At 41.6% G+C, this 26,636-nt stretch overlaps 1 protein-coding gene across 3 annotated transcripts in view; it reads right to left on the bottom strand.

Annotated features, from left to right (window-relative positions):
• Positions 1–26,636, bottom strand: part of INPP5A (inositol polyphosphate-5-phosphatase A) — a 254,812-nt gene that overhangs the window by 56,434 nt on the left and 171,742 nt on the right. For all 3 annotated transcript variants that reach the window (XM_075107881.1, XM_075107879.1, XM_075107882.1), the window contains one exon: positions 24,124–24,208. In XM_075107881.1, coding sequence (XP_074963982.1) covers positions 24,124–24,208 — 85 coding nt within the window. The remainder of the gene's footprint in view (positions 1–24,123; positions 24,209–26,636) is intronic.

The raw sequence follows: 26,636 nt of genomic DNA, 5'->3' as shown, positions 1-26,636 counted from the left end.
AGACATGGGCATTCACCAGTTCCTTGGGCAGCAGTTCCAAGAAAAGAACCTCTTATTAACTTGTGGCTAATTTCCCATTTTCATTTGAAATTGTCTGTTTGCAGCTTCTAAATATCATTTAGACATGAAAGGAACAGGAATATTGCTGTAAACATAGTGGAATGTGGAAACCGCAGTCTTCTAACTACAAACTCCTGGGAAACCCTCCCGGAACTATACGCCAGAGCTGTTCAAGTTAAATTTAATGGAGGTCTAAAGAAGCCTGGTTCAGCAAACCTGATACTACCTGTGAAAGTAATTTCTCTTTGGCATCCAGATCTGGCTTAGGGTCTCAGTAAAAAGACAGAGTGCCTTATCCTCCTCTCATGCCAAATCATGCTTTTTCAATACATGGAGTGAGAATGTTTGATGGATTTCAACATACCAGCTCTGCAGCCACGGGTCTTTAAAAAAATACACCTAAAGATGATTTAACTATATATGCCGTGGCATTGCCATGGGAGCTGAGGTTGAGCTCTTTGCCTTCAATGTCTCCTACTGTTCTGACTACTAACGGCTCCTCAGTGCTCCTACACGTGCAAACATAGCCAAATGCAAAGTTAAACAACGGTATGGTTTCAATGAACTTGTTTTGCCATACGATCATTTGATTACCATTTTCATCCGAGTTGTTAATCTCATGACAAACTGCCTTGTTCAAGCATATTTTGAGATTGCATTATATTTTTAAATTTTTTTCTCACTAGCAACTTTTCCATAAGTTTGCCTGAAACTAATGTCAAGCTAACAAGCTTTCAGCTAATGAGAACCTTGCTCGTTTCTTCCCCCTTAACCACAGACACAAGTCCACCCCTCTTCCAGCATTCTGCAATGTCCCAAGTACTCCAATTTGTTCTAAACCAACATTAAAGACTGCTGGCTACAGATGGACAATCAAAATTGGCCAGTCCTACTAGTTAAAATCCTCCTCTGTTACTAACAGACTATTGTATGCTTCATAATCTTCATGCGATGAGCATTTTCTGTTTCTTTTAGCACGCAGAGCAGAAATATGTACAGAAGACCTCTACTGTTTCTGAATCACAGCTTTCAGTTTTACTAAGTGTATGAAATAAAAGACGCAAATTTTTTTGTCCTACTTTCTAAATGGAAACCTGGTCAGATACAGTACAATATTGATCCTGCTCTAAATGTCTGAAAGTAATGAACATAGCAAACGACCCTCCTGACTAAAGGAAAGAAGAAATGGCAGAATAATGAAGGAACAACAAAACTGCTGGAGTGATGATCCAGGAGAAATCCAACACCCTACTGATCAAAACCGCCCTGTTCTGCAGAATGCCCACCTCCTGCCTACAGCCCGTTCAGGCACCGCTCTGCCTAAACCCCGCAGAAGCCTTGCTTCAGCAAACGCGCTGTGAGCAAGCGCTGTGTGCACACAGATGGTGCTGGGGTCGCGGCCACGGCGAAAGTGGACCAAGAGCAGAAGACAGGAGGCCACCCAACTTCCACTTACTGATTTATCGGTCAGGACACATCACCCAGGCACAGGGGGCTCAAAGCTCTCCTCCTTTTTAACGTTATACAGAAATATGTCAAGTTAAAGAGAATTTCAGTACAATCAAGGAAAACATTAAGTCTGAATTTTCTACAGATGTGAACAGAGCTCTCAGACTTTTCACTTGGGTCCAATACTGACGTCCTCATGAAATTCAGCACTTGTTGAAACTGCAAAAATGAAATACAGAAATGAAAAATAAATCTTGCTGGTTTATTCAATGACATTTACAAGTGGGTAATACTTGAAAGCGTTGTACTTGATAAGCCTTCAACACCTACTGAAAAGAAATTCTCCCATCTGTGTGGTGGATACTCGCTACTTATTATCTAGACTTTTGGACTGTCTTCAGGTGTTTCAGGATGGCACAATCAAAACAGACTACAGTTTTGAATGGCATGTAAAAATATTCTTTCTGGATGAATGTTAATAATGTAGATTTACTTGTACGCTGCAGTACTGAACTATCCATAACAATTTGATTTCAGAACTATATCAACTAAGCAACCAGTATGGTTTGCACTAACTGCAACATCTTCTACTCCATAAAAGACATCCTTTAACTTCTTGGAACTATACTCAATGTGCAGGAAATTCAGCTGCCAGTATTGAAGGATTTAAAAATTACCATTACAAAACCACAATAAATTAGCACACAGAGCTGCTCAGTTTAAATGCTGTAACATTACAGGCTTTGACGTAAGTTTTATTTAGTTCTAGGGAAATTATCAAAGGTGGGAACAATGTTAATGGTAACAGCCTACATATACCCTTCTATATGTTCCCAGTGCACAGTCATGGCTGAAAAATGTCTGTGCAAGTTATCAGCAAAAAACAAAGCGAAACAGCCAACTGTATAAAAATCATTGGCAAAAATAGCCTTTCATTTCAATGGTCATGGGTTTTCAACCAGAAATTCTGACAGCAAGGGGTCAACGCAAGCTATTTGCTAAAGCACATACAATATGCCATTATCAGGCAACTGAGACTTCTGTAGAGCCTAACTACAATAGAATTACAGCCTTAATTTTGTCTATCCCTGCTTTTATTGTTTGTCATTGTTTCTTAGAGTTATTCTGCTGTCAATATTTGAAGAACAGAATCCTGTCTTCATATTGATTTCCTAAGGACTTTGAATCACTGTCTTCATAATGCATATATTTTAAGGCAAGTGCATGCAAAAGGTGGAGGTGAAGCTGCTTATTGAATTAAATCAATACAAGACATCAGACTGGCAATTATCATCTAGTATTCATTTTATGTAATGTGAAATACCCGGTAGACAGAAGAAAAACATATTTCCATCCCACTTTGGCAATCTCTAATTTAAATCTCTTGTACGCTCTGGACCTCTGGCTTGCCTAAGTTCAGCTGTTGTCACTCAAGCATTTAGCGCATACTTGACTTTAATCCAAAGCTGGTAACGATTGGGTTGCAGAGTGCCACCTTCCGAGATGCTTCTATGGTTCACACTGAAGGGCAGCGAAAGAAAGCAGGGACACCTGGAGATGTTTCTCCAAGAGGAGCTTAGGGGCTATGCTGCAGGGAATTCATGACTCAAAAAACCCCAATTGACAGTGAGGGGGACATATGGGATCCATACGAAAGTCCAACTCTATCCATGGTAAGTTTGTGCCCTGCAAGCTGAATAATTGTACTACAGTTACACTGTGTTTGGCTGAAAACATATTGAATTAAAACTGGTTTAATTTTCAGGGAAGCATTAGAGTTATATGAATAGAAGTAATCTAGAGAAAGCATTACAGAAACACAAAATGATTTCCACAGAGTTCATCCAGTACATGCATTTCTTTACTGTCTCTGTGGAAGCAAGGTGATCCCAGTGCCACACAAAAGGCTTGCTAGAAGACAGTAAGGACAGGAGTTTAATGTAACTAGCAGCAATGGTACTGTAATCCATACTGGACTATTTGAGGTTGGAGAGTAAACTAACAACCTTCTACTGTCTGAGGGCTACTGGCTGGTATCGCTCCAGAGCACACGGGTTGGGTATGAGGGCTTGATGGTAGATGATGGAAATCCTCCTATAAGCCACTTAGCAGACTCCATGTGCTTAACCCCACGGGAAGGACTGACCTCGAGGCCTTGGTTTGTGTTCGTGACCAAGGTCTGCGTGGCAGATGCTGAGAAGCTATGCTGCATTAAGATCTCAGGAAGCTGATTTTCCCCCTTTTCCGGCAGGAGAGCAGGGGAGGCTGAGCACACTGAGGTGCGCCAGCCTGCTCAGTCCCGCCCCGAGTGCTGCCTCTGGCCCATGGGAGTCCGTGGCCGTGGGGAAGCACCAGCTCTGCAATGGCGTGCGCCAGGAGGGCGAACCCCCACACCTGGAGGCATTATGTGCGTCTTGAATGAACCCTGGCCCATTCTACGCATTTTTTTCCACATGGGAGAAACAGTTTCCAAGGAGCACAAAGTGGCTGATGCTTAATTTACTTTTTGTATGCTATTCTATGGGAGGACTCCAGAGTGCTGTAATGGAGGCTGAACTCAGAATTTGCTCCTACCAGGATGCCATTACATGTATATAATATTTTTTTCAACCTCTATTACAAAGTGCTATTTGACTGTTAATGTTTATTTATCCCACTGAAATAGCAAATTACAAAAGTGTTTGGAACGTCAGCCACAAAGAAGTGGTCCTCTAACTACCCAATGGTGTGTAACAAAATAAATCCAAGGAGAGAACAAAAGCCAGTCGAAGCCAATGAAAGATCCTAATGACTTTGCAGAAACGTCCACGTGGGTAATATACCTTGTTCTTCCAGAGGAAGACACTATAAAGGAATATGATAATTTTCAAGGATTTTATTGGCATACTCTTCACTCATTAAAGGAAAAAAAAAAATCTATTCTATGATTGTTGAGAATAACATCAGACTGTATAGGTCAAAAATTGACTGACATCACTGTGGACAAGCATTATTGAGACACACAAAGAAGCTGTTGTGTCTTTAAGCTTATGGTACATTGCAATGCAGTAAATGAAAAGCCACTATTATGAGGGGATGTTTATGTCAGTATCTGAAACAAATCTTCTTTTTACTAGGGTAATACTGTCTTAAATTGTTAACTGTTGATCAGATAAACAACATGTGATAAAGATCCTATAATCTCTTTTCATAAAATTCGTTTTAACCCTTTAATGGCTTTACATATTAAATTATTACACATTATTGAGCCTTGTGAAGCTTGTAATAGGAGTGAATAACATCCTAACAGAGTTCTTGTATCAGCAGTAATGCAAAAATTCAGGATTATATTTTAAATAAAGTAGAGATTAGATGCTAAAATTTTCACAAGAGATAATGTATCAGTCACTCCCAGGAACTCATATCCCACCCCTTCCCACTCTTCACTAAGGAAGCCTTTTGGGCTCTGTGTAAGAAGAAATTAATTTGATCTCCATGGTCGGACTGTAGATTTAAGAGATGTTCTGTGCAGCGCGGGATGCAGGGAGCCTCTATGGCGATGTATTGCCAAGACAAAGGTGACACCATTTCAAAGACGCAGCACGCGCAAGGCGTACTCCTAGTGGTCCTTCAGTCCTCAGTGAGAAGCAGGAGAATGCTCCCAACATCATCACTTCATCCTTTTCACCAGATAACTGAAACAAATGGCCTTTGGGTAAGGGGAACATTTAAAATAACACTACCCATCTCCTCTCCTATGCCTCAGAGACATAAAGTTTAAAATAAAGCAATTTACTACATACTGAGTACCTGAATCCGGTGACAAGACAAGGCAGACGTTTATGACATTGGTACAGATGGGTGAGGAGTCTCTCCTTCGAACCCCGTCTTTCAGCAGGAGTTTAACAGGCACAATCCCCGCCGTGCCCTCCAGATCTCAATTTGCCCCTCGGACAGACGTGATGGCTGTAGTTGGGACAAAACTGTATTTTGGCCGACTAATGTAGTTTCTGTGACAACCCCCCTTCTTTTTGTGGCACTGACCGAAGGAGACGGCCCGGGCACCGTGCTGAGGAACACGGGCCTGGTGCTTGTCGGGGCCCGCAGGAGGCACTCCCTGCTCAGGCTCCTCCATCTTTTGACGACCCACCCCCAGTGCTGTGGCTGTCGTTACCCACACTGCCAAACGGGGGGCGGCCCACCATCACGCCGAACACGTAAGGTAGAGGAACGCTATGAACATCAGGCCCTGGAGCCTCCGCCTGCCAGCACCAGCGTGCGGTGACATGGCTGCCGCCGGCCTCTCCTGCGCCCTGGGGGAAAGGGGGAGCCGCTCAGGCGGCTGCCTGCGGGCTCATGGCGTGAGCGCAGCCGCGCTGCTTCCCCCTCGCTTTTCACAGCTCGTCGTCTGGCTGCACCAGCTGGAAAGTGTATTTCAGATAATTTGTTATTCACTGTTCAGATTAATTCCTAAATCCTACCCTCCACTTAAGAAAAACCCTGATTACAGAGTATCTGTATTAGGTTAAAATTATCCGTAAAGATCAGAACAAGTGTAACTGAGAGGGGTGTGGGGTGGGGTACAACTGCTTCAGAGCCACCTGGGGCTCTTTACGAGCAGCTGGAGCACTTTTACCCTGGAACACCCATGGGATCTCAAAGTATTAACCCCTCTTTCCGATTTTTGGTTTGCTCACAGGAGGAAAAGAAAATCTCGAAAGGTCTCAACTTAAAAACCTCTGCATTATTGCATAAGTGGCCAGGAAGCTTTTCATACTTTTTAAAAAACTGTCCTTTTTTTTTTTTTTTTGAGAAGGAGCAACTTAAAAATTATAACTATTACAGCGATTTGAGCCTCCTGGATTGTCATTTTGCATATTTTGCTTTGAAATGTCAAATTCTCGTCTCAAATGGGGCCCAGGAAAAATGATACATTATGGGAAATCCTGTTCTGAGAAAGGTAAAACTGCTGTCTGAATTATCAATATTAATAAAGGTAGATTTGTGGATACCTCATGTGGATTGGAAAATCAATGTTTCCTTTAATAATGCACAAAATGATAAAATATAGTGGAGACCTGCATCCAATCCAAATCTTTCAGAAATCATGTATTCCACTACCACTGTGTGAGTCTTCCTCAGAAGACTGACGAACAGAATCTACTTGCCTATTTATTACCTTCTTGCTACAGAAATAACACAGAAAGCACCACGAGGGAGAGAAATGTGTAACGAGCTGCATGTGCTTATTCCAAGTTGCTGAGTAGTTACGGATGTGTTTTCTGAACCCTCTTAAAATTAATACTGATGACTATGCTAATTTGAAGTAAAACGGGGACTTTCAAACCAGATCCTTTTGCTTGTAAGGTGGTCTTAACACAGAGAGGTCCGAAGACGCCGGAAGAAAGAGAAACAAACTAAAAATCTAAGTCTGCCAAAGAGCTTTACATGTATGCATACGGCAGAAGGTTACAATCCAACACAAAATGTACTGAACACCTTTATCCTGATGACTTCATGGCAGAGATCCCATTAAGAAACAAACTCAGGAGGACCTATATCCTTCTTGCAAGGGGCAATTCAATAACTGAAACAAATGGAAATATGCAATCATGCTTTTATTTAACTTTTATGCATGCCTGAGTGGGATGGAATCAAACAGAAATAATCTCAAAATGGATTTATTGACTGATTGCATATTCAGAAACAGGAATGTGTTAAAAAAGGAAAGAAAAGGCACAGGCACAGGAATGAGAGCTACAAAGTACATAGAAGTTTGTGGGGGTTTGCTTGGTACGATTACTAGATACAGTTGAAAATTTAGTCTGGAAAGAGACTTCGTTCTGGTATGTGGGCTTTTTTTTAAACCCAAATTGGAGGATTTCTTTGACCAAAGACTGCACATTTTATCTACTCTTTGTCAAGCCATTGAGTTTATTTCCATTAAACATTACTAATATCTTGTTTTATTTAAGGCAACTTCACCCAGCTCGTGAAAAGCAGGAATGAATAAAGTTTGTAACGGGTCAAAAAGTTGGAACTCTAGAGATACTCTATCCCTGGGTGTAACTGCAGATGACAATAGTGTCTTTTCGTCACATACTATACAATGAAGGTGTGAAGGGGTCCTGGGGCCCCCATCAGTCACTGATATAGAGGTAGTGCCTAAACTGCTTCCCAGCGGAGTCAATAAATACCTTTTTTACCCCCAAACTCTGAAGGAAACCTCTTCCTCTCCACTAGAAAAGCAGGACATTGAGTATGAGTTTCTAGCGGAGCTGAACAAAGCAGAGCAGCTTTCCACCCCTGCAAGGCCATAAAGCAGCATTGTGGTGTGACGAGGGATGCAGAGCGATGCTGTGTCTTGCGGCTCACACACAAACCAGTCCTGTGGGAAGATGCTGCATTAACTGTGCCTCTGTAAATGGAGATGCAGTAGCCTTCCTTCACTCAGAAAGCTCTTGTACGGTTGTTACATACAAAAACCCAAGCCATATGAATCTGTAGATTTTTATCTGTCACTACACAACAGTTTAGATAAGGGGGCCTTAACCATAAAGGAAACAGAAGTGATCAAGATTTGAATTACATGCCAAATGATTTAATGCAACAGCAAACTAGTGCTTCTGCACAAAGATGTTTGCTGCCTGACTCAAAAATGGCCTAGCGCAGATAAGCTTTATATATTTGAGGCATTGCAATTTGTCCATCCTCCACAAGTACTACTCCATTTACTGCTAGTCAGTGGTAAGGAGGTGCTGTTATAAACTTTATAGTAATGATATGGTTTTTCTTCAGCCAACACTAAATGTGTGTCCAAATCTAAATAAAAGTAAGTTTTTTCTTTTTTTCACAAAATATTAATCTTGGTTCCTTAGCGTACTTTTCTCACACTTTTGGGAATGACTATTTTCAGGTAAAACTCTGTTAAACACATTTTGAAAATGTTTAACATTGCTGCATACCCAGAGGTTTTGCGTATTCAGTTCATTAACTCTTACTGTATTTCTGACTCCAACTCAAGAATAAAACTTGCCATTGCAACAGGAGTTCCCGTGCATAGTATAGAGGCAGATACGACCCTGTTCCTTCATTTTCAGATGGATACCAAATTCTTTCTTCTCAATTTTGTTTTTGATAAGCATGTAAAATACCATTCTATACTACATGGTATATGTTTGGAAAGACTCCTTCTAGGCCCCCAGATAAAACCATGAAAATACGTATATGTATGCTTTTGATAGACTGCTGTAAATATGCCAAGTGCAAGTTTTTTTTTCCCCTCTTACTTTCTACCATCAATGGGTGACCTTCAGATACTAACACATAATTCGTCCATAGATGCTAACACTTTGTATTATGGTAACAACCAGGAATAAAACGAAATGTAAAAAGAATGCATTTTTTTCCAGGTACACCTATTTCTTCTAAAATGACATAATTCTTAGATGGAGAAAAAGATATTTTATAGCAACTACCCAGGTGATATTTTGCCCCAGTTGACTTGATCAGTTCTATACTAGATATAGGGAGAAAAAAAAGAAATAGGTAGCTTTAGTTAAATATTTATTACAGACTTTCACTACGCATTACAATACTCCATTTAATTATTCAAATTACACCTGCTTTTATAAAAATAATTTTCAAGTCAGGATACTATTAATGGTTAGTTATACACGTGCTTTTCTAGCTACAGACCCTGCAATATGATGAGCCCTCTTGTTGAGACTTAGAACAATCGATTGCTAACACTTAAAGGTAAGCATGCAATGAAGCGCTTCCCATACTCTGACTCAAACACTCCATGTGTTACAGGTGCAAAACCCTGGGCACTGTCAAAACATTTGCCAAACAAGCCTCAGGATCCATTTCTTAATGAGTATGCTATCAAGCAAAAATTAACCTGCAACCCTATTAGACAGATGAGCATCGCTAAACCTGGGAAGGTCGCAGTGGGTACCTGGGATCTGGCATTAGTATCTTACTAACTGTAAGCCATTGTCCAGACAATTTTCCTACGTGCATTTGAATAAAGCCTCAGCCTCTTGAACTAGTCATCTTGAGGAAAGCCGCAAGGTTTCCCTTCAGATAATTTTGGCTGCTTTGTCAGGAGCACCACTTCTTGTGCTAACAGGTATCCCCAGATCCCTCTGGGAGCTTCCTTCTTCCCCCTCCACCTCTCCCCTATCTTTTTGTGTATGGGACTAATCTCTGCATCGGAGCCGTTCAGAGACGGCGTTTGTCCTCAGGAGCCCACACGTCCTCAAAGCCAGCCTGCAGGTCAGCAGGTATATCCCTGGCAGCAGCCAGCCCCCAGCGAGGAGGGATTCAGGCCCCCCAGTGCTATCCATCACATCACTGTCAGCTAGGTGATGGATGGCAGGTGTGGCAGCGGCCAGCTCCGGCCCGGGCTGTGTGGAGACAGGCGCTGCTGGTACTGCTGTCACCCGCCGTCAGCCGGTGCCAGCTGAGCCTCACAGCTGCCAGTTGCTGCCACGCAAGGCATAAAACATATACTCCGAACAATCACAGAGCTGAGCTTATAGACTGCATTATTAATTAGTTTAATGACACTCAGCCCTATTAGAAAGCACAAGATAATTGTATTTGTGTACGTTTTAATTACGGCCCACGCGGTGCCAAATTTGATCAACGAATCATCTTTTCTGTTCTGCTCTGTAACCGTGTTTGTATTAATTTGCATCTGAAACAGTAGGAGCCGCTAAGCCCTACTGGGAATAGAGTTCCTTTTAGTTCTTAAACAGTGTCATCTTTCACATCGTGATGCTGTGCAAGACCTCTGCCTGCTGATAACAGTGTCATCTTTTCCTGTAGCCACAAATTAAAAGCAGGTTTACGACCACATGCTACTAGACCCTCCAGGGCCCTGGAGGAGGCAGCCAGAGAACAATTCATTCACTCATCTCTCCCCTTATCCATGATGGAAGTAGAAACAATTGCATCATTTAATTTACTATTGCAACGAGGATATGGCTCATTGGCCCCTCATTGTTTTGAGGATGAATTTAATTAACCTCCTATGAATCTTGCCAACAAGCATGGCAGCATCAGTATGGCACGGAAGATGTAAAAAAATCAGCTGCAGGGACAGGTGACCAGTATTTCTCAAGCTAGCTCTGCTGAGAGAACTTACGACTATGAGTTTTGGCCCCTTCAGAAAGCTAAGGAACATACTGAGTTAATACACCACCGACTTACCTCTGGGGATCTGAGCTCAGGTTTGACTTAGACTACTGAGAAAAAGAGAGGTAATTGAATAATTCCTAATAGCCACATACATCTTTAATGCAGAAGCCATTTGCAATCACTGGAAAATAAATAATTGCAATTAACTACACTGTTAAGTAAATATACAGTCCCTTGGGGAAGCAATCTGCATGCTTTTATAAGTCTGGCTACAATATGAAACTCATCACAATGTCTATGAGAGTAATTTATAATGAACATTTAGCAGGTGCCTCAGATGGGTTGCTGCAATTTACATTCATTAATAAAACTGTCCTTACTAGACCTGAAGTTTTATGCATTTTAATTTAATAAATCTTTATTACATTTTCATTTTACACAGGATTTTGTTTCCAACATTTCCTAGAATCAGTTTAGCTTGTAAAGAAAGCTAAAATCTTTACGAGACAAAGTTATTTACAATCAACTATTTGAGCAGATAAAACCAATCCAAGATCTTATGCACATTTCTGACTGGAATGAAAACATGATCGGAAGCTTGTAAGCTATTAAGAATAACTTATTCCATGACACGCAGGCTTATATCACAAATAAAGTAATTTTTCTTTTATAAAGATGGCTAAATATCACTTTACTGAAAGAAGAAGGGAACCCTATTACAGTTTCAAACTACCAGCCACTATGGAGCAAAAGAACACATTAACTGAAGAAGACAAGAAAGAAAGAATTCCTTCAATACATGTATAAAAGGGATCTTTTGTGTGATTTGTAGCACTATATTAGAAGCTTTCCTTTCTAACTATTCAAAGATTTAGCAAGACACAACGAGGTCAAGCATTGGCACACACTGCCCAGAGAGGTGGTGGAGTCACCATCCCTGGAGGGGTTCAAAAATGCGTAGACGTGGCACTTGGGGACATGGTTTAGGAGGCCTAGGGGTGTTTGGTTGGTGGTTGGACTTGATGATCTTAGAGGTCTTTTCCAACCTTAACGATTCTATGATTCTAGTCCTGGCTCTGTCAACATTTGGTCAAGCTTTAATGAATTTGCTACTTTTGTAAGAAGGAGTCTGCTTGCAGTAGCATTTGCATACCTGTGCCTCTTTATTTTGTCTCGCTGTACAAACTACATGAAGAGGGTCTGTTCTTTTCTCACTTACCACAGTTAACTATTCTTCAATACAGCAATCAGCCAAAAGACACATACTTCATCTCAGAAATAGCTAAAGAGATTTTTTTTGTCTGTCAGATTTTGAGCGGCTTAGGGGCGTAATTGCAATGTTAAAACATTGCATGTGAAACGGCACTTTTGTTGATCTAAAAAGGCATTAATCAGCCTCAGTTCTTGCAGAAGAGGGGAAAGAGATTAGACTTAAAAACGTTGATGTAAGCCTAGAATGGGTAGTAACAGGTTTCTTAGCTGTTGAAGTTTTCATTGTGTCACTATTTCCAACCCTTCCAACTATGTTCAACAACTCATGACTAGCGAGCAATAAGCTTTGAGATCAGACTTAAAACGTGCAAATCACCTATGTGTATATTCCGTATCTACTGTGGCATCACAAGACTATGATGCGTACAAGACACTGAGTTTCATCTCTTGCAGATTTTGTGTCCCTAAGGAGAACAAAATAATCTAATTATATGCCCAAACACCAAAGACTGGTACATTGGTGTTTAAGTTACACTTCATAATCCAAACGAACTTCTTTCTTAAAACATAATTCTGCTTTCTGTCAGCAATTGCCCATTTCTTGAGCCAAGACTTCTGCAGTTTCAGCACCAAATTGCTGTGCAGTCATAAATTTTCTCATTCTGCTCCATGTGCCAAAGTAGAAATCACAATTAAAGCAGTCAAAAGAAAGACTGCCATTGTTTTAATATTTTGAGGCTAAGAGATTTTTTGATAAAGGGGCTTCTCCATGCCTTAAAATGGTTTTACTGATGCCTAGGCACCAGATAGCTGTGATGCCTATTACATACTGGAGACTTCTTTTCATTTTACCAGGGAAAAAGGATCGAACTGAAAAGTCTTCAGCAGTCACAGCTGTTCACATAAACTGCATGTGCAGCTACTAGAATGTGTAGGTTGATATCCTGCTATTCAGAAATTATTTGGTACATGAACAGCATGCTGGGCTGCATAAGGAGCTGTTAGCAGGTCACGGGAGGTGATCCTTCCCCTCTGCTCAGCACTGGTGAGGCCACACCTGGAGTGCTGGGTCCAGTTCTGGGCTCCCCAGTACAAGAGAGACACAGGCATACTGGAGAGAGAGTCCAGAGAGAGACCAGAAACATGACGAAGGGGCTGGAGCATCTTTCATAGGAGGAGGGGCTGAGAGAGACATGGACTATTCAGCCTGGAGAAGGCTCTGGCGTATCTTATTCATGTTTATAAGCACCTGATGGGAGGGAACGGAGAAGAGAGAGCCAGGTTCTTTTCAGTGGTGCCCAGTGACAGGACAAGAGGCAACAGGCACAAATGGAAATGCAGGAGGTTCCCTCTGAACATGAGAAAACACTTTCTACTCTGAGGATGACCAAGCACTGGCACAGGTTGCCCAGAGAGATTTTGGAGTCTCCAGCTTTAGGGATATTCTAAACCCAACTGGACACAGTCCAGTACAACCAGATCTAGGTGACTCTGCTTGAGCAGGGGGTTGGACTAGATCTCAAGAGGCTCCTTCCAAACTAAATTGACCTGGAATCTCTGATTAGGTCTGTTTGAAGATGCAAGTAAGGCATGAACCGCATTAGCAGACAGGTTCATAGTCTAGTTAGAAGAGTAGAACCAACTTAATGATTTCCAACCATAATTCAAGACCCACGAACTTGAAAGAGCACACGTCCTAAGCACAGGCTTCCAATCATATTCTTTTCTATTTCTGCAAATGCCTCCTAGTTCCCCCATCACAGATTTGAAACATCAGCTATTTTTGAAATACTGTGGCCAACAGTCCCTGTGCAATCTTGTGATCGTTAATGTTATATTTTCCTCTAGCAGTGTTTCTCTGCAAGTGCATTACTATGCTGGAATAGTTTCAAAGAAAATTTTCATAATTCCCACTTTAAACATTTTTAGTTTAATAATTTTCCTAATGCAATCACATTTTCTGCCATACTAAATTGAATGGTATTTGTGGTCACAAAACCCAAAATCACCAGATTATTTCAAATCATTGAAATAGATAATGTTTATAAGGAAACAAACATGAAATTTTGAGCCATGAAAATTACAAAATGCTTAAAATAATGACACTTTAAAAGTGTCATTATCATATGGATTTACTAAAGAAAAATTTTTCTAAGTTTTTGTTTTCACTTATGAAATTGCTGAAGAAAATATATAGTCATAGCTAGAAGAAAGCTTACATACAGAAGGGCTTCTTCAAATACACCAGTAGTAAAAGGAAGACTGGAGCAACTGTGGGCCCACTGCTGAGCGAGGTGGGTGCCCTGGTGATGCAGGATGCAGAGGAGGCAGAGTTACTGAATGCCTTCTTTGCTTCAGTCTTTACTGCTAAGGCTGGCCCGCAGGCATCCCAGCCCCCAGGGGTGAGAGAGAAAATTTGGACAAAGGAGGATTTCTCCTTGGTTGAGGAGGATTGGGTTAGAGATAATTTAGCAAACTGGATCCTCACAAATCCATGGGCCCTGACGGGATGCAGCCGTGAGTGCTGAGGGAGCTGGTGGATGCTGTCACCAAGCCACTCTCCATCACCTTTGAAAGGTCAGGGAGGACAGGAAAGGTGCCTGAGGATGGGAGGGTAGCCAACGTCATTCTAGTCTTCAAAAAGGGCAAAAAGGAGGACCCAGGAAATTATAGGCCAGTCAGACTCACCTCCATCCCCAGAAAGGTGATGGAGCAGTTCATCCTGGAAGTCATCTCCAGGCATGTAGAGGAAAAGAAGGTTATCAGAAGTAGTCAACATGGATTCACCATGGGAAGATCACGCTTGACCGACCTGATAGCCTTCTGTGATGGCATGACTGGCTGGGTAGATGAAGGGAGAGCAGTGGATGTTGTTTATCTTGACTTTAGTAAGGCATTCGACACTGTCTCCCATAACATCCTCGTAGGTAAGCTTAGGGAGTGTGGGTGAGATGAGTGGTCAGTGAGGTGGATTGAGAACTCGCTAAACGGCAGAGCTCAGAGGGTCGTGATCAACAGAGCAGAGTCTGGTTGGAGGCCTGTAACTAGCAGTGTTCCCCAGGGGTCTGTGCTGGGTCCAGCCCTGGTCAACATATTCATCAGTGACCTGGATGAAAGGACAGAACATCACCTCAGAAAGTTTGCTGGTGACACCAAGCTGGGAGGAGCGGCTGATGCACCAGAAGCTGTGCTGCCATCCAGCGAGCCCTGGCCAGGCTGGAGAGCGGGGCCCAGGGGAACCTCATGGGATTCAACCAGAGCCAGTGCAAGGCCCTGCCCCTGGGGAGGAACAACCCCCCGCACCAGCACAGGCTGGGGGGGACCTGCTGGAGAGCGGCTCTGCTGAGAGGCCCTGGGGGTGCTGGGGGGCAGCGAGGTGACCCTGAGCCAGCACTGGGCCCTTGGGGCCAAGGAAGCCAGCGGTGTCCTGGGGTGCATGGAAAGGAGTGTGGCCAGCAGGGCGAGGGAGGTTCTCCTCCCCCTCTGCTCTGCCCCAGTGAGGCCGCATCTGGAGCGCTGTGTCCAGTTCTGGGCCCCCCAGTTCAAGCAAGACAGGGAACTGCTGGAGAGAGCCCAGCAGAGAGCTATGAAGGTGATCAGGGGAGTGGAGAATCTCTCTCATGATGAAATGCTGAGAGACCTGGGTCTGTTCAGCCTGGAGAAGAGAAGGCTGAGGGGGGATCTCATCAATGCTATAAATATCTGAAGGCCGGGTGTCAGGAGGATGGGGCTGGACTCTTTCCAGTGGTGCCCAGCGACAGGCCAAGGGGCAACGGGCACAAGGTGGAACGTGGGAAGTTCCCCCTGAACATGAGGACAAACCCCTTCCCTGTGCGGGTGCCAGAGCAGGGGCACAGGCTGCCCAGGGAGGCTGTGGGGTCCCTTCCCTGGAGACATTCACACCCCGCCTGGACGCGGCCCTGTGCCCCTGCTCTGGGGGTGCCTGCTCAAGCAGGGGGTGGGACGGGGTGAGCTCCAGGGGTCCCTTCCAACCCCTGCCATTCTGTGATTCCATGGTAGAAAGTTTGTTTTCTGAAAATACTCTTAAAATAAACTGTGTTAAAGAGAACAATATTCCAAAGATATAGCACACAATTTAAAAATACTTTAGTGCTTCAGATGCCATATTATGCTGTCTAGAACTACTGTCATACAGCAGATGGTTCACTTACCCTGCACCAAGGTATTCAACAGGACCTATATGAGCTTACCACTTGGCTATGAACTAAATGGATGCAGCTGAGATCTTAAATGTATACGTATAGACATCTGCACATCATCACTGCCTAGAAAAGACAACGTCTAGTTTGGCTTTGGATAGGGAGGCAGAATTGTGTATGGCCATGACTATATACACTTACTTCTTTATGCTATATCAGTATTTTTAATACAATTAAGCATTACTAATTTCTCCTGAATGCTCACTTGTCAAAGCAAAAAAAGCCAGACTTTTAAAAAAGAAATGACTGCTGTGTTTGTAACACCAAGAACGTGCAATTCTTATATGCACATTTCCTAATGTATTCAAAGCATCTTCCGCAAATAATACTTAGTTGAAAAAAATAAATTCACACACACATATAAATATTTGCGTCTGACAAGACAGCCAGATGATTAGTGATGACACCAATACTGCAAGAAGACGGCAAGAGCCTCATCCTGCCAGATGACCTGTTTTTGTTCAGGGAAGCACATCTATAAAGATGAGATGGTAATTAAGTCTCCACATCCACCCACAGCCTGACCACCTCACTGAGGATCAGGTTTCCAAATCAGTGCTAATTGCCTAATTAGCTATTAATCTTTTTGATGACAATTACTAATGGATCATTTGTTGGCTGGAGTTTGCAAAGATCCTAGTTACTGCACAAAACACAGGACTCTGTAATGAAACAAGTTCAATTTAAAATATTTCTTCAGATTTGAGTGAGACCTAAATGACTGACTTAGTCATAAAAGCTGTTAATCAGCTTTTTTTTGATCAAAAGATGTTCAAAAGAGAAAGAGATATGTCTTACAGGAGGAGGTCCATGTTTTGTAGATGAACACATCACAGCAGTAACAGGGAGTGGTCCTTAGAGTTCTACTGGCACAAACATGCTTGATAAAAAGATATGATGCCACCACTGTCTGTTTCAAAATGAAAGACCATATTGTGCCAAGAGTATATGATCAAATGAAAATTATGTGATTCATTGTAGCATCAGCAATATTGTAGGCGCTAAAAAGTCATGCTAGAATGAAGTCGTACCTATTTTACTAGATAATATAAAGTCAAATGGTCAGAGGTGGCAGAGAGACACAATGCAAGTAAATGATGGAGCTACATACGCTACTTCTTTATGAGTACCTATTACCATTTAAAAAACATTTAATCAGCAATTCCAGTTATGGCTTATCAAATGGCTGCTTGGCATAAGTCTAGAAAGGAAATATCTTGGTTGAATGTAACCCATTAAGTAGATCGCGTAGGTGTACAAGCATGAATTCCTAGTTCTTATTCTGCAGATAGAGCCTGAAAGCTTTTTGTAGGCCAAATGACTGGAATCCTGAAACAGCATTTCTGTTGCTACCTTTATAAACGTTCATATATGAAACGCTTTATCCTCTCCAGCTTACTAAGTTACTATCAACCCTAACAAAATGTGCTTTAGTGAGGGAAAAATAAAAACTGTTTTTCCTGGATACCAGTGAAAGTTATGATTTACCTTGAACAAATGATTTGGTGATTAATATGACTTTATCCTAAAGACCTATGGTTTTGCATACTGAACTTTATATTCCTGAGTTGCAGTTATTGGAATTGAGGAGTACACAACTATCCTTCTTCTCTTCTTGGAAGTACAAGGAATTTTAAGAGACTTTTGAATCCTCCGTCTCAGCCAGAAGCAGGTTTTGTTTTATTCCAAAACAGTCCAAATAAACCCAGTTTATTAAGCCTGATTGTACTTTCCTCAGATGGACAAATAGGATGAGGAAGATTTATAGGTAAGAGTTTCAGTGGATAACAAATTTTTTTTAAAATATGAAAATACAGTAATTCTCAAAGATTAATATAGACTGTTACTATGGCCAGCTGACAGCAAAAAGACTCCTCCTTGGTCTAGACCCACGAACACTTGCATGGTGATTTAAATAAAGCAAGACCGGTAAACTGACTCACTGAGACAGAAGGAATGGAAGGAGAAATACTTCTACCGATGACCACAGCCGAAGCTGTGAGCTGTGATGCTCTGGGCTGGTGCAGGGAAATAGTGAGAGGAGGCAGCTCCTGACTGAGGCACGGCATCAACCACCAAGCTCCAGTAAAGTGCTTGGGCTAACGAGAATGGGAACTCTCTTTTTTTAAAACATCTGCTCTAAAAAACGAAGGGGAAAGGGCATCTCTGCATGTTAAAGACACAAAATGACAGCCCGCGTGGGATGCCAGCGTGTAGGCAGCCCTACAAATTTACTGGCAGGAGTCACGACCCTCCCACTTGCACTTCCACAGATCCATGTGAATGAGGAGGCAAGGAGAGATTTATGGGACTGATTCTGCTTCCACATTTACACTAACAAGTGTTTGTAGAGTCTACATAAAATATTAGATGCTAATAAGTTGTTTCAATGAAAAAAAATATATATAATCATAAAAGTGGAGATTAGAATGGCCTTGGACCCACCACAGCGTGAAACCCTGTGTGTTCTACACCAGTCACAGCAGGTGATCAGCTGCTTGCTCTCAGGGACTGGCAGAAGAGAATTAACTTACTTCTTCCATGCATTCACTCCCAGTAACTTTATTTCTTTTATTTCTCATATCAAACAAAAAGAACCTGTCATCCTCAGTTCTATGAAATAAGTCCCCCCATTTATCCCTCCACAAACTTCAGTACCCTTGTGACCCTTAATGTGCTTCAGAGACTTTAGTATCCTAGTTTTAAGTCGATAGCCAGCCAGTCTTGTTTAATTTCAGAACCTCCAAATATTTACCCTATTACCTTTTTTGAAGAACCAAAACACTAATTCATAATAATTTTTAAATTTCTGGAAAATTCTTCAACCTCAGCCCACAGCATACCCTATGGCTGCTGCAGATTTCTTTAAAGCCACCTCATCAAATCTCCTTTCAATTCAATTTTAGCAGACGATTTTCCAGAAACAGAAAAACTGCCTTTGTCACACACACTACTATAAATTTGTGATGTATTTCTGATAACAGCAATGATTACAGTGACCTATCTGTATTATCTTTAAAACACAGGGAGAGCAGAACTTCTGGGAGAATTATAGGAGAACCATCTTCTACACAAAAAAACACCACAAATTCATGTTTCTACGAAGTGCTGTGGCAATACCTGTATTAGGGACATTGCAGAAAGCTCATACATGCTAGAATTTATAGACAAACTAATATAAAAGTTTATAGCAATTTTGTATATGCTGTAAACACTTCCATAACATGCTGGGAATAGATGTGCTGGAAGATACCTGGAAGCAGTGGGCAAGTAATTAGAATGCTGTACCACCCAAAAAATCTAGCATTTAAAAAAAAAAACTGAGTAGGCAAATCTTTGAATTTAAACGGCAGCAAAATACTCGGCCAACTTCGCATATGTAGGATTAACTGAATTTAGCTGGCCATCAGAAAAAAACATCAAGGTCTTAGAGCATACCTTAAAATGATCAAAACATGAGGAAACGTAAAACAATCTTTTGTAGGTATTGCCTTACTAAATACATTTCCTGCTTACAAGGTTTATTTTTGGAAACACTTCTAGCATGAAGGATGATGGACTGAAGATATTTAGCACTAAATGAATGCAGTGCCAGCAAGACATATCACAAGCAGCAGTGCCAAAGTGTCTGTAATTTGCTGGCCTGAAAGGATCTACAACAGATCTTCAAAAAGGTGGTGCCTTCTAGGAGGCTACACTGCTAACGGAAGATTTTCTAGGTATGTTACAATAACCAAAGTAGGGGTGTTTGTCCCCCTTACAGAGAGGGACTGACTTCACAGCTCAGCTACGCAGACCCAGCAGGATGTGTGAGGACCAGGCCCCCGACGACACCAGCAGAGCAGAGCAGGAACTAACTCAGCATACGCATTAGGAAGATTCACTCATGCTACCTCAGCAAGAGCACTTGCCGTTCCAAATTTGCCGGTGTGTCAGCCCAGAGGCATAATGTTCAGCATGAAAGGCATCTCCCGCCAGGGTCAGGTAGGTGTTTGCAAGCTGAGCGCAGCCGACAGAGCAGAGCATTCCCTGTCTCTTGCCAGCAGCTCCCCATCTGCACCCACCCGAGAAAACCTGATGGAAAACCCTCCAATTAATTTAACATGCGCATTCACGGGAGCAAGTAAAGTCAGAGTGCTAGACCCAGAACAGGGTCCCGTAAAACTCGGCCTGAGGCAGAGGCCCTGGGGTGGGCTCGGCCAGGGCCAGGGCTGGCAGCCCAGGCCCCCTCTGTGGTCCTGCATCCCCTCATCAGCGCCTGCTGCGCAAGCACAGCTGGGGCAGCCATCGTTACGGGATAAGGAGCAAAAGCCTGCACCTACAGCACCCGAACCGCGACAAGGCAGATGCCAGTGACAGACCACTGGATCGAGTCACTGATTAGGTGTGCGGGTAACGTAGTAATGAGGCCGCATGTATTCTTCAGCCTGTTGACGCAGTGAGCCAGAGCGGTGGTTTGCCAGGGATTTAGCTACAAGACAAACTCCTGACACTTATTACTACAGCAGTATCGAACCTTCATAATTAACACTTAGTAGCATTTACACTTCCGGATGTTTATTTTTAGGTAATCAGTGGCTGGGCCCTTTAGGCTGTCCCAAGGAGAGGGTGGCATCAAGCACGCCTTAGGAGATCTTGCACCCAAAGCCAAGATGGGGCGTCACTGGCTGAGACCTAGCAAAGAGACCCCAATGTCCTGGCACACACCCGGAGCATACAAACATCTGGGACTTCAGGAAAAAAACCTCTGGTTCCAGGTCCTCTCATGCTCCCCGTATTTTGAATCACACATTGGCCCAAGAAAACCAGACCAAAACGGAATCTTATCATTGGCCCTTTTCAGGTTGAGGACAACTTTAAAATGCTTTAAATGAATGAGCTCTTGGTATTTCTCTGACCATCATCATGCCAAGGAACAACTAATGCACAAAGTATAACTCAAATCTACTACGAAACAACCGTATTTGCTATGCTTGTTATGCTAGAGTTGTCCTATTTCTTTCTTGCCAGTTTATCCCTCTGGACAACGCACTTGTTAATGCACACATGGATCTCAGAATTGCCAGAAGCCTTTACCTGTTTTATTGATCCCCCCCGGCCTACTTCAACAACACTAAAGCAGATTTTCCTAGCAAGGAAATCAATATGATTTTAGATTAAGGTTCCCATAAAATGTTTAATAAATTATATTTTAATGATTTATTGTCTATTAATTATGAATTAATAAGCACAACATTTTTGGAATTTGATTTAGCACCCTGCACTTCAGTGTCTCGACTCCACATTTGAAACAGCTTTCAGATTCTCCCTTTCAATGGTGTAATTGAGAAATCCTTTAGAAATACACTCTATTCTTTGTGTTTGGTATAAGTAGAGTCTACGTTCCTACAACACATGTATTGCTTGTAGCATCTTAGTGTCCAAGCGTGCAGCACATTGTGGTCTCAAGAGGGAATTCAAAGGTCAGCAAGAAAGGCAGGGATAAATTTAGTAATATATACAAAGATGACAGGTCAATGGATTAACCCTTAAAATTCCTAGTATTAACTACACTGCTGAATAGTTGAAAGAATGGTTAATATCAGTTTGCCTCAGCACACGTTTAAAATGCCAGAAGGGACGGGGATACTTTTTGGAGCGTGAGGTTCCTACATGAGCACAGGCTAACACTCTCGCTGGCACTGGGTGTTGGGTAAGCAATCACCCTTGGCCACTTTCGTTCCTGTTCTGCCACTGCCAGCTGTGCACGGCCTTGGCCAAGGCACTCTGCCCTCTACCAGCTCTGGAGAAATGGCACAGTTGACAAACAGCATTTATAAACTAGTTTGCAAAGTGATTTGGGATTGGATCTTATATACAGTCAAACCATTACGTCCTATCTAGAATAATTCCTGCTAGAGGTGGCCTGTAACGCTGCCCTTCCAAATTATACTTTAGAAACTGATCTGTCTCCTAGCAGCCTAGACTTATTGTCAAAACAGTGTGCTATACGCTTACTATTCATTCACTCAATCCTGTTGTGGTGTTAAGACGCTGTCAAAGACACCCCGCCTGTACTATCACTTCTGTGTAGCAAACTGCACGAGACAACCATTTCTTACATCTTTTGGATCTTCTGACAAACCGGTTTATGAACGGTACCAAATGCAGAAGACTACAAAACAAACTTAATATGACTTCAACTGTGCATACATAAATAACAAGTGGAAGTTTCAAGATCAACTTTACTTATGTTTAATTAATGTTGCAAAGTAGCTGGGTGACGTTCTGGTTAATGGGGTATGCTCTTCTCCAAAAAAGCCCCCAAAAAGATGTATTATTCTAATGCTTTTACACTCACACATGCATGCTCCTTATCTAGGAAGAACGGGTAAATGAATTATCTTCAAATTATACCTTGTGTGCTCATCTGCAACAACATTAACTGCCATTGGTAAAGCATTCATAAGATGAAAAGTACTATGTCAGGACTAAGGATCACCTGCACTCTTACTACCTGTTGTGGAGTTCACTCAGCATGCATCATCTATGGTTAGTGACTTTATTTTGTTAGAAGTGGATCGCTTTGAAAGGCACAGATATAAATGTAGAAATCTTAATCTATTGGCAATTAAGAAAGCATTCTCTGCAGTTTCAGTCCTGCAGACTGCTAGGTGGTCAGTAAGTTAGGAAAAACTTATAGTGCCCTTCATCAGTGCTGGGTGTAGAGGATAGCTCTGCTGCAGCGTGACTGATAGAGGTGTTCTCAGGCAGGAGCATTCTCAATAATACTATTGCACAACTAGTGAATAAAAACCAAACAGGCATAACGTTTCAAAAACGAGTAATCTATAAACGGTGACGATAATTATGGTAACCGCAGTGTAGCAGGGCAGGATCAAGCCCTTAACATATGCAGTATGAAGCTGCATATTCTGAATCAGTGACTTGAATTCCATTTCGGTTATGCTTTAGGTTTGTCGGTTAAATGACTGCAATGTATAAAGGATTCCAAGAAGGACGTTATTAGCTACATAGGCAGCGCTGTAATGTCAAACTCTCGTTTTTCAACAGATGAAGGACTAATCATCACGTAAGGAAGGAGAACTGCATCGCACCTGTATGAGGGGTATGTATGAGCTTTTGACACACAGGACACTTACTTCCCACTGCGTGATTTACAAAATAAAAGCTTTTGGTTTAGAAGATACATGCCTATCCTCAAGGACATAAAAAAGACACTACAAGATCTCTGAGAATTAAAGCACGAAAACCATGAGATTAAATTGGTTTCAACCTGGATATTATTTCTGACCCCATGTTACCTGGAGCTGAGCTTTAGCAGTAAAGTCAAGGTAATCTCAGCTCATGATGAAAAAGGTTTACTGCATTCTTTTTGGCTTTATACATATCTTCCAGTCACCCTTCCACATGGAGATGCTACTGTCACAAAGGTTTGCACAAATGTCTGCTTATATTTTTTGAGTGTGGTTTCTATCACAGACATTTAGGAAACGTCTCTCTTTTTTTCCCCCACAGAGTAGAAACACAGACCAGCACTTACTCTGCTTACAGTGAGATTCACTGTGAGCTATGAACAGATGGCAAAAGTCACAAACATACAACAAAAATGTGGTATCCTGTGCTGAAGCTGGAAGAGATTTCAAGTGAGAAATCTGTGTGCGTGCCACAGGAAAAGCCTCTTGCATGTGTTGTGAAGACTCCAGGTCTTATCTTAGATGGGTACCCACATTTTCTCTGTTCTATACAGAGGACCGTGAACAGGCGGCGTGGACTCTGAAGTCCACTGGCGTCTACAGCCAATGTTCACTTTATACACTGCTACTGAGAAGAAATGCAGTATGTCAGCTGTGTTTTTCTTAATTGCTTCGGCAGATTCACAACAGTGGTTTTTAGTTACCCGTCAGATGTTCCTTTAGAAGTATCCTTAGTCAAGTCTGATGTCAATATTAACATTAGTTTGTCAAGTCACTTTTAGCTTTTCCACAGGAAAAAAATATTTGATAAATAAAACCTGGTAGGGTCTACAACAGAAGAAAAAAAATAATAATCCTACCTCTACTACTGCTTTGGCATCCAGTCTAAAGTTGAAATCTCCAAAGACAAAATATGAAACTTTCTCAAACCGCTGATCTATAATTCTGGAAGAAAAGAAAAGAAAAGAAACCTGTCATTCAGCTTTATGTATACGCAAGGATGCACAAACGCACATATCTTATCTTCTAAGCACAATCTCAGAAATAATTATTGAAACAATCAAAACTACCAGTTTATACTGGAACAATACATTAACCATGTTTTTGGGCTGATTTTCTTTGCTTAGGCAATTCTACTCCAACCCACGTAAAAAAATGCATTTGATCTCCCCTGTCCGGCTGAAAGAGCAATTTGCAGGAAAGCGAGTTTGCAGCAGCTTGTACAGATAATGCAGGGCTGGCATTTGGTCATCGCAGAAATCTTGAGGGCATCGTGGGGATACTCCGCACCTTTGAAAGTTTTGGGCTGGGCAGCTAAGAATTAGGACCCCCAGATTAGTGGCAAATTCAGAATATGTTTACCTTTGAGCTTACTTATCTGTAAGATTGTGATCATAATGTTTACCAGCGTTTGTTAGTACTCTAAGAACCATGTTAGGGCTTTACGTTAATCAGCACAGCTGATAGAGACTGATCTACGAGGCTTTTCCTGGCTCAGTTATAGTTCTCTAAAAGACAGTTCTCTTTTTGCTCAAAGCAGGTTTTTACCGAGGTTGTAGCTAACAGCTAAATGGTGATCTTTCCAGCTGTGGAGCGAAGGTTGACTTTTTTCTCAAGCCTTTGCTCAGTACTAAACAGGGAGATAAGGCATTACTCTTCATCTTTCAAGTCTTGTATTATTAAAAATTGTTATTATTTTATTAGCTTATCTATTATTAACAATTGTCTGGTACTCCAAACAATGTGCAATTTTACATGCTTCCAGAGATCTTGGCATTTGGAAATCTACTGATGCATGCGCAATTTCAAAACCAAAATCAATTCAATTAATCTCCTACAGTAGCCGAGCAAGGTATGAAATACCTAAAATGTGATGGCTACAGCTACAAAGACCATACACAGACAAAACGCACGAGCCACTGCAGTGGTATACTAGACGTACTATATGTAAGCATTAAGGAACAAACGCAAGGCAATACACTATGTACAGTCTGGGAATACATAAACACGTAAGCGCTACGATGCCAGAGACCCCAGCTGAGACAGAGGCAGGGACCCATACAGATAGGTAAAGGATTATAGAGTAATGCACGGTAAGTAGGCTTCCTGGAACAATACGCCCGCAAAGAGACATTCATTTCAAATGGCTTTAAAAGTTTTAATACATTACATCCATTTAGATTTTTCAAAGCTATAAAGAAAGACACAACATTGGATTTACAGTGAGATACTGCTTCTCCTCTTAAAAACATCTCACATTTTTAGTCAACAGTAATCTATTATGTAAGGAATACTATTCTATTGAAAAATTAATGTGCATTGGACCTAAGGCAGTGATCATTTGAGGCAAAATCTCTTGCAAAGACTTATCCTTTTCTGGTATGAAAATCTCCAAATCCTCCATTCAGCTGACAAATTATTGCAGGTACTGTTCATAAATACTGTCTACTGTCAGCTCCCAGCAAGCACTGAGAAAAACCTGTCACTCTTGACCTGTACATAACATTAGTTTGATTAGTGCCCTCGTGGCACATTAAAGGAAAACGAGAACTTAAAAGTTAAACCATCTACATTACCACAATTTGCTAACACTATCATTGCAAAATCTGATATGCAACTTGTACATAAGAAAAACTGATTTTGCTTTGCCGACTTTCCTGATTCATATCTTAGTTTTGGCTTTGCTCATTGCCATTTACTGCTGACAAAGAAATGACAGATATTGCAGGAATGACATCAAGGTCTAGAGAAGGCCTCTTAAAACAAATTGATATTATAAGAATGATGCCTGTGATTCTATTATGCAGAGACGGATTTTCCAAATAAACAGACTATTCCAAAAATAGCCAGTTAAAATGTCTCCTAACCAATGAACAAAATAGCTGATTAGCCTGCTTCTGATCAATTAATTAAATTTCAGTCATTTCATAGTCTTGCACATTACCTGACTTAACCAGGATTTGCATACAAATCAATGCCAGCTTTAAAACTGATAATTTTAACCAGTCGCTCCCCTTGTCGTTTGTCTTGTTGGACATTTTAGAAAGTGTCTCATGACGGATTGAAGTAAAATGGTCCAAATATTACTTCTCAGGAATGATGCTTTAAGGGGCTTCTGACATATCTCCTTTTCACAGGTGGTGAAATTTAGGTGTACAGTAAAATTACCAACCGTGGTACAGCAAGGGATATACACATTTAGGTACTTACTAAATGATCTGGGATACCTAACAATAAAATATGCTTTAAATGACTCAATACATGTATGTAACCTACTGTCCTTGCCATTGGAACTTATTAGCTCAAGAGCTTCCAAATCTTAGCATTATTTCAGCAATTTGGTACTCTGATAGCTCTATTTTGAAATACTTAC

Source organism: Phalacrocorax aristotelis, chromosome 12, assembly GCF_949628215.1.
Source record: "Phalacrocorax aristotelis chromosome 12, bGulAri2.1, whole genome shotgun sequence".
Classification (NCBI taxonomy): Eukaryota; Metazoa; Chordata; class Aves; order Suliformes; family Phalacrocoracidae; genus Phalacrocorax; species Phalacrocorax aristotelis.
Note: the sequence above shows the minus strand (reverse complement) of the source record. Positions and strands in the feature narration are given on the sequence as shown.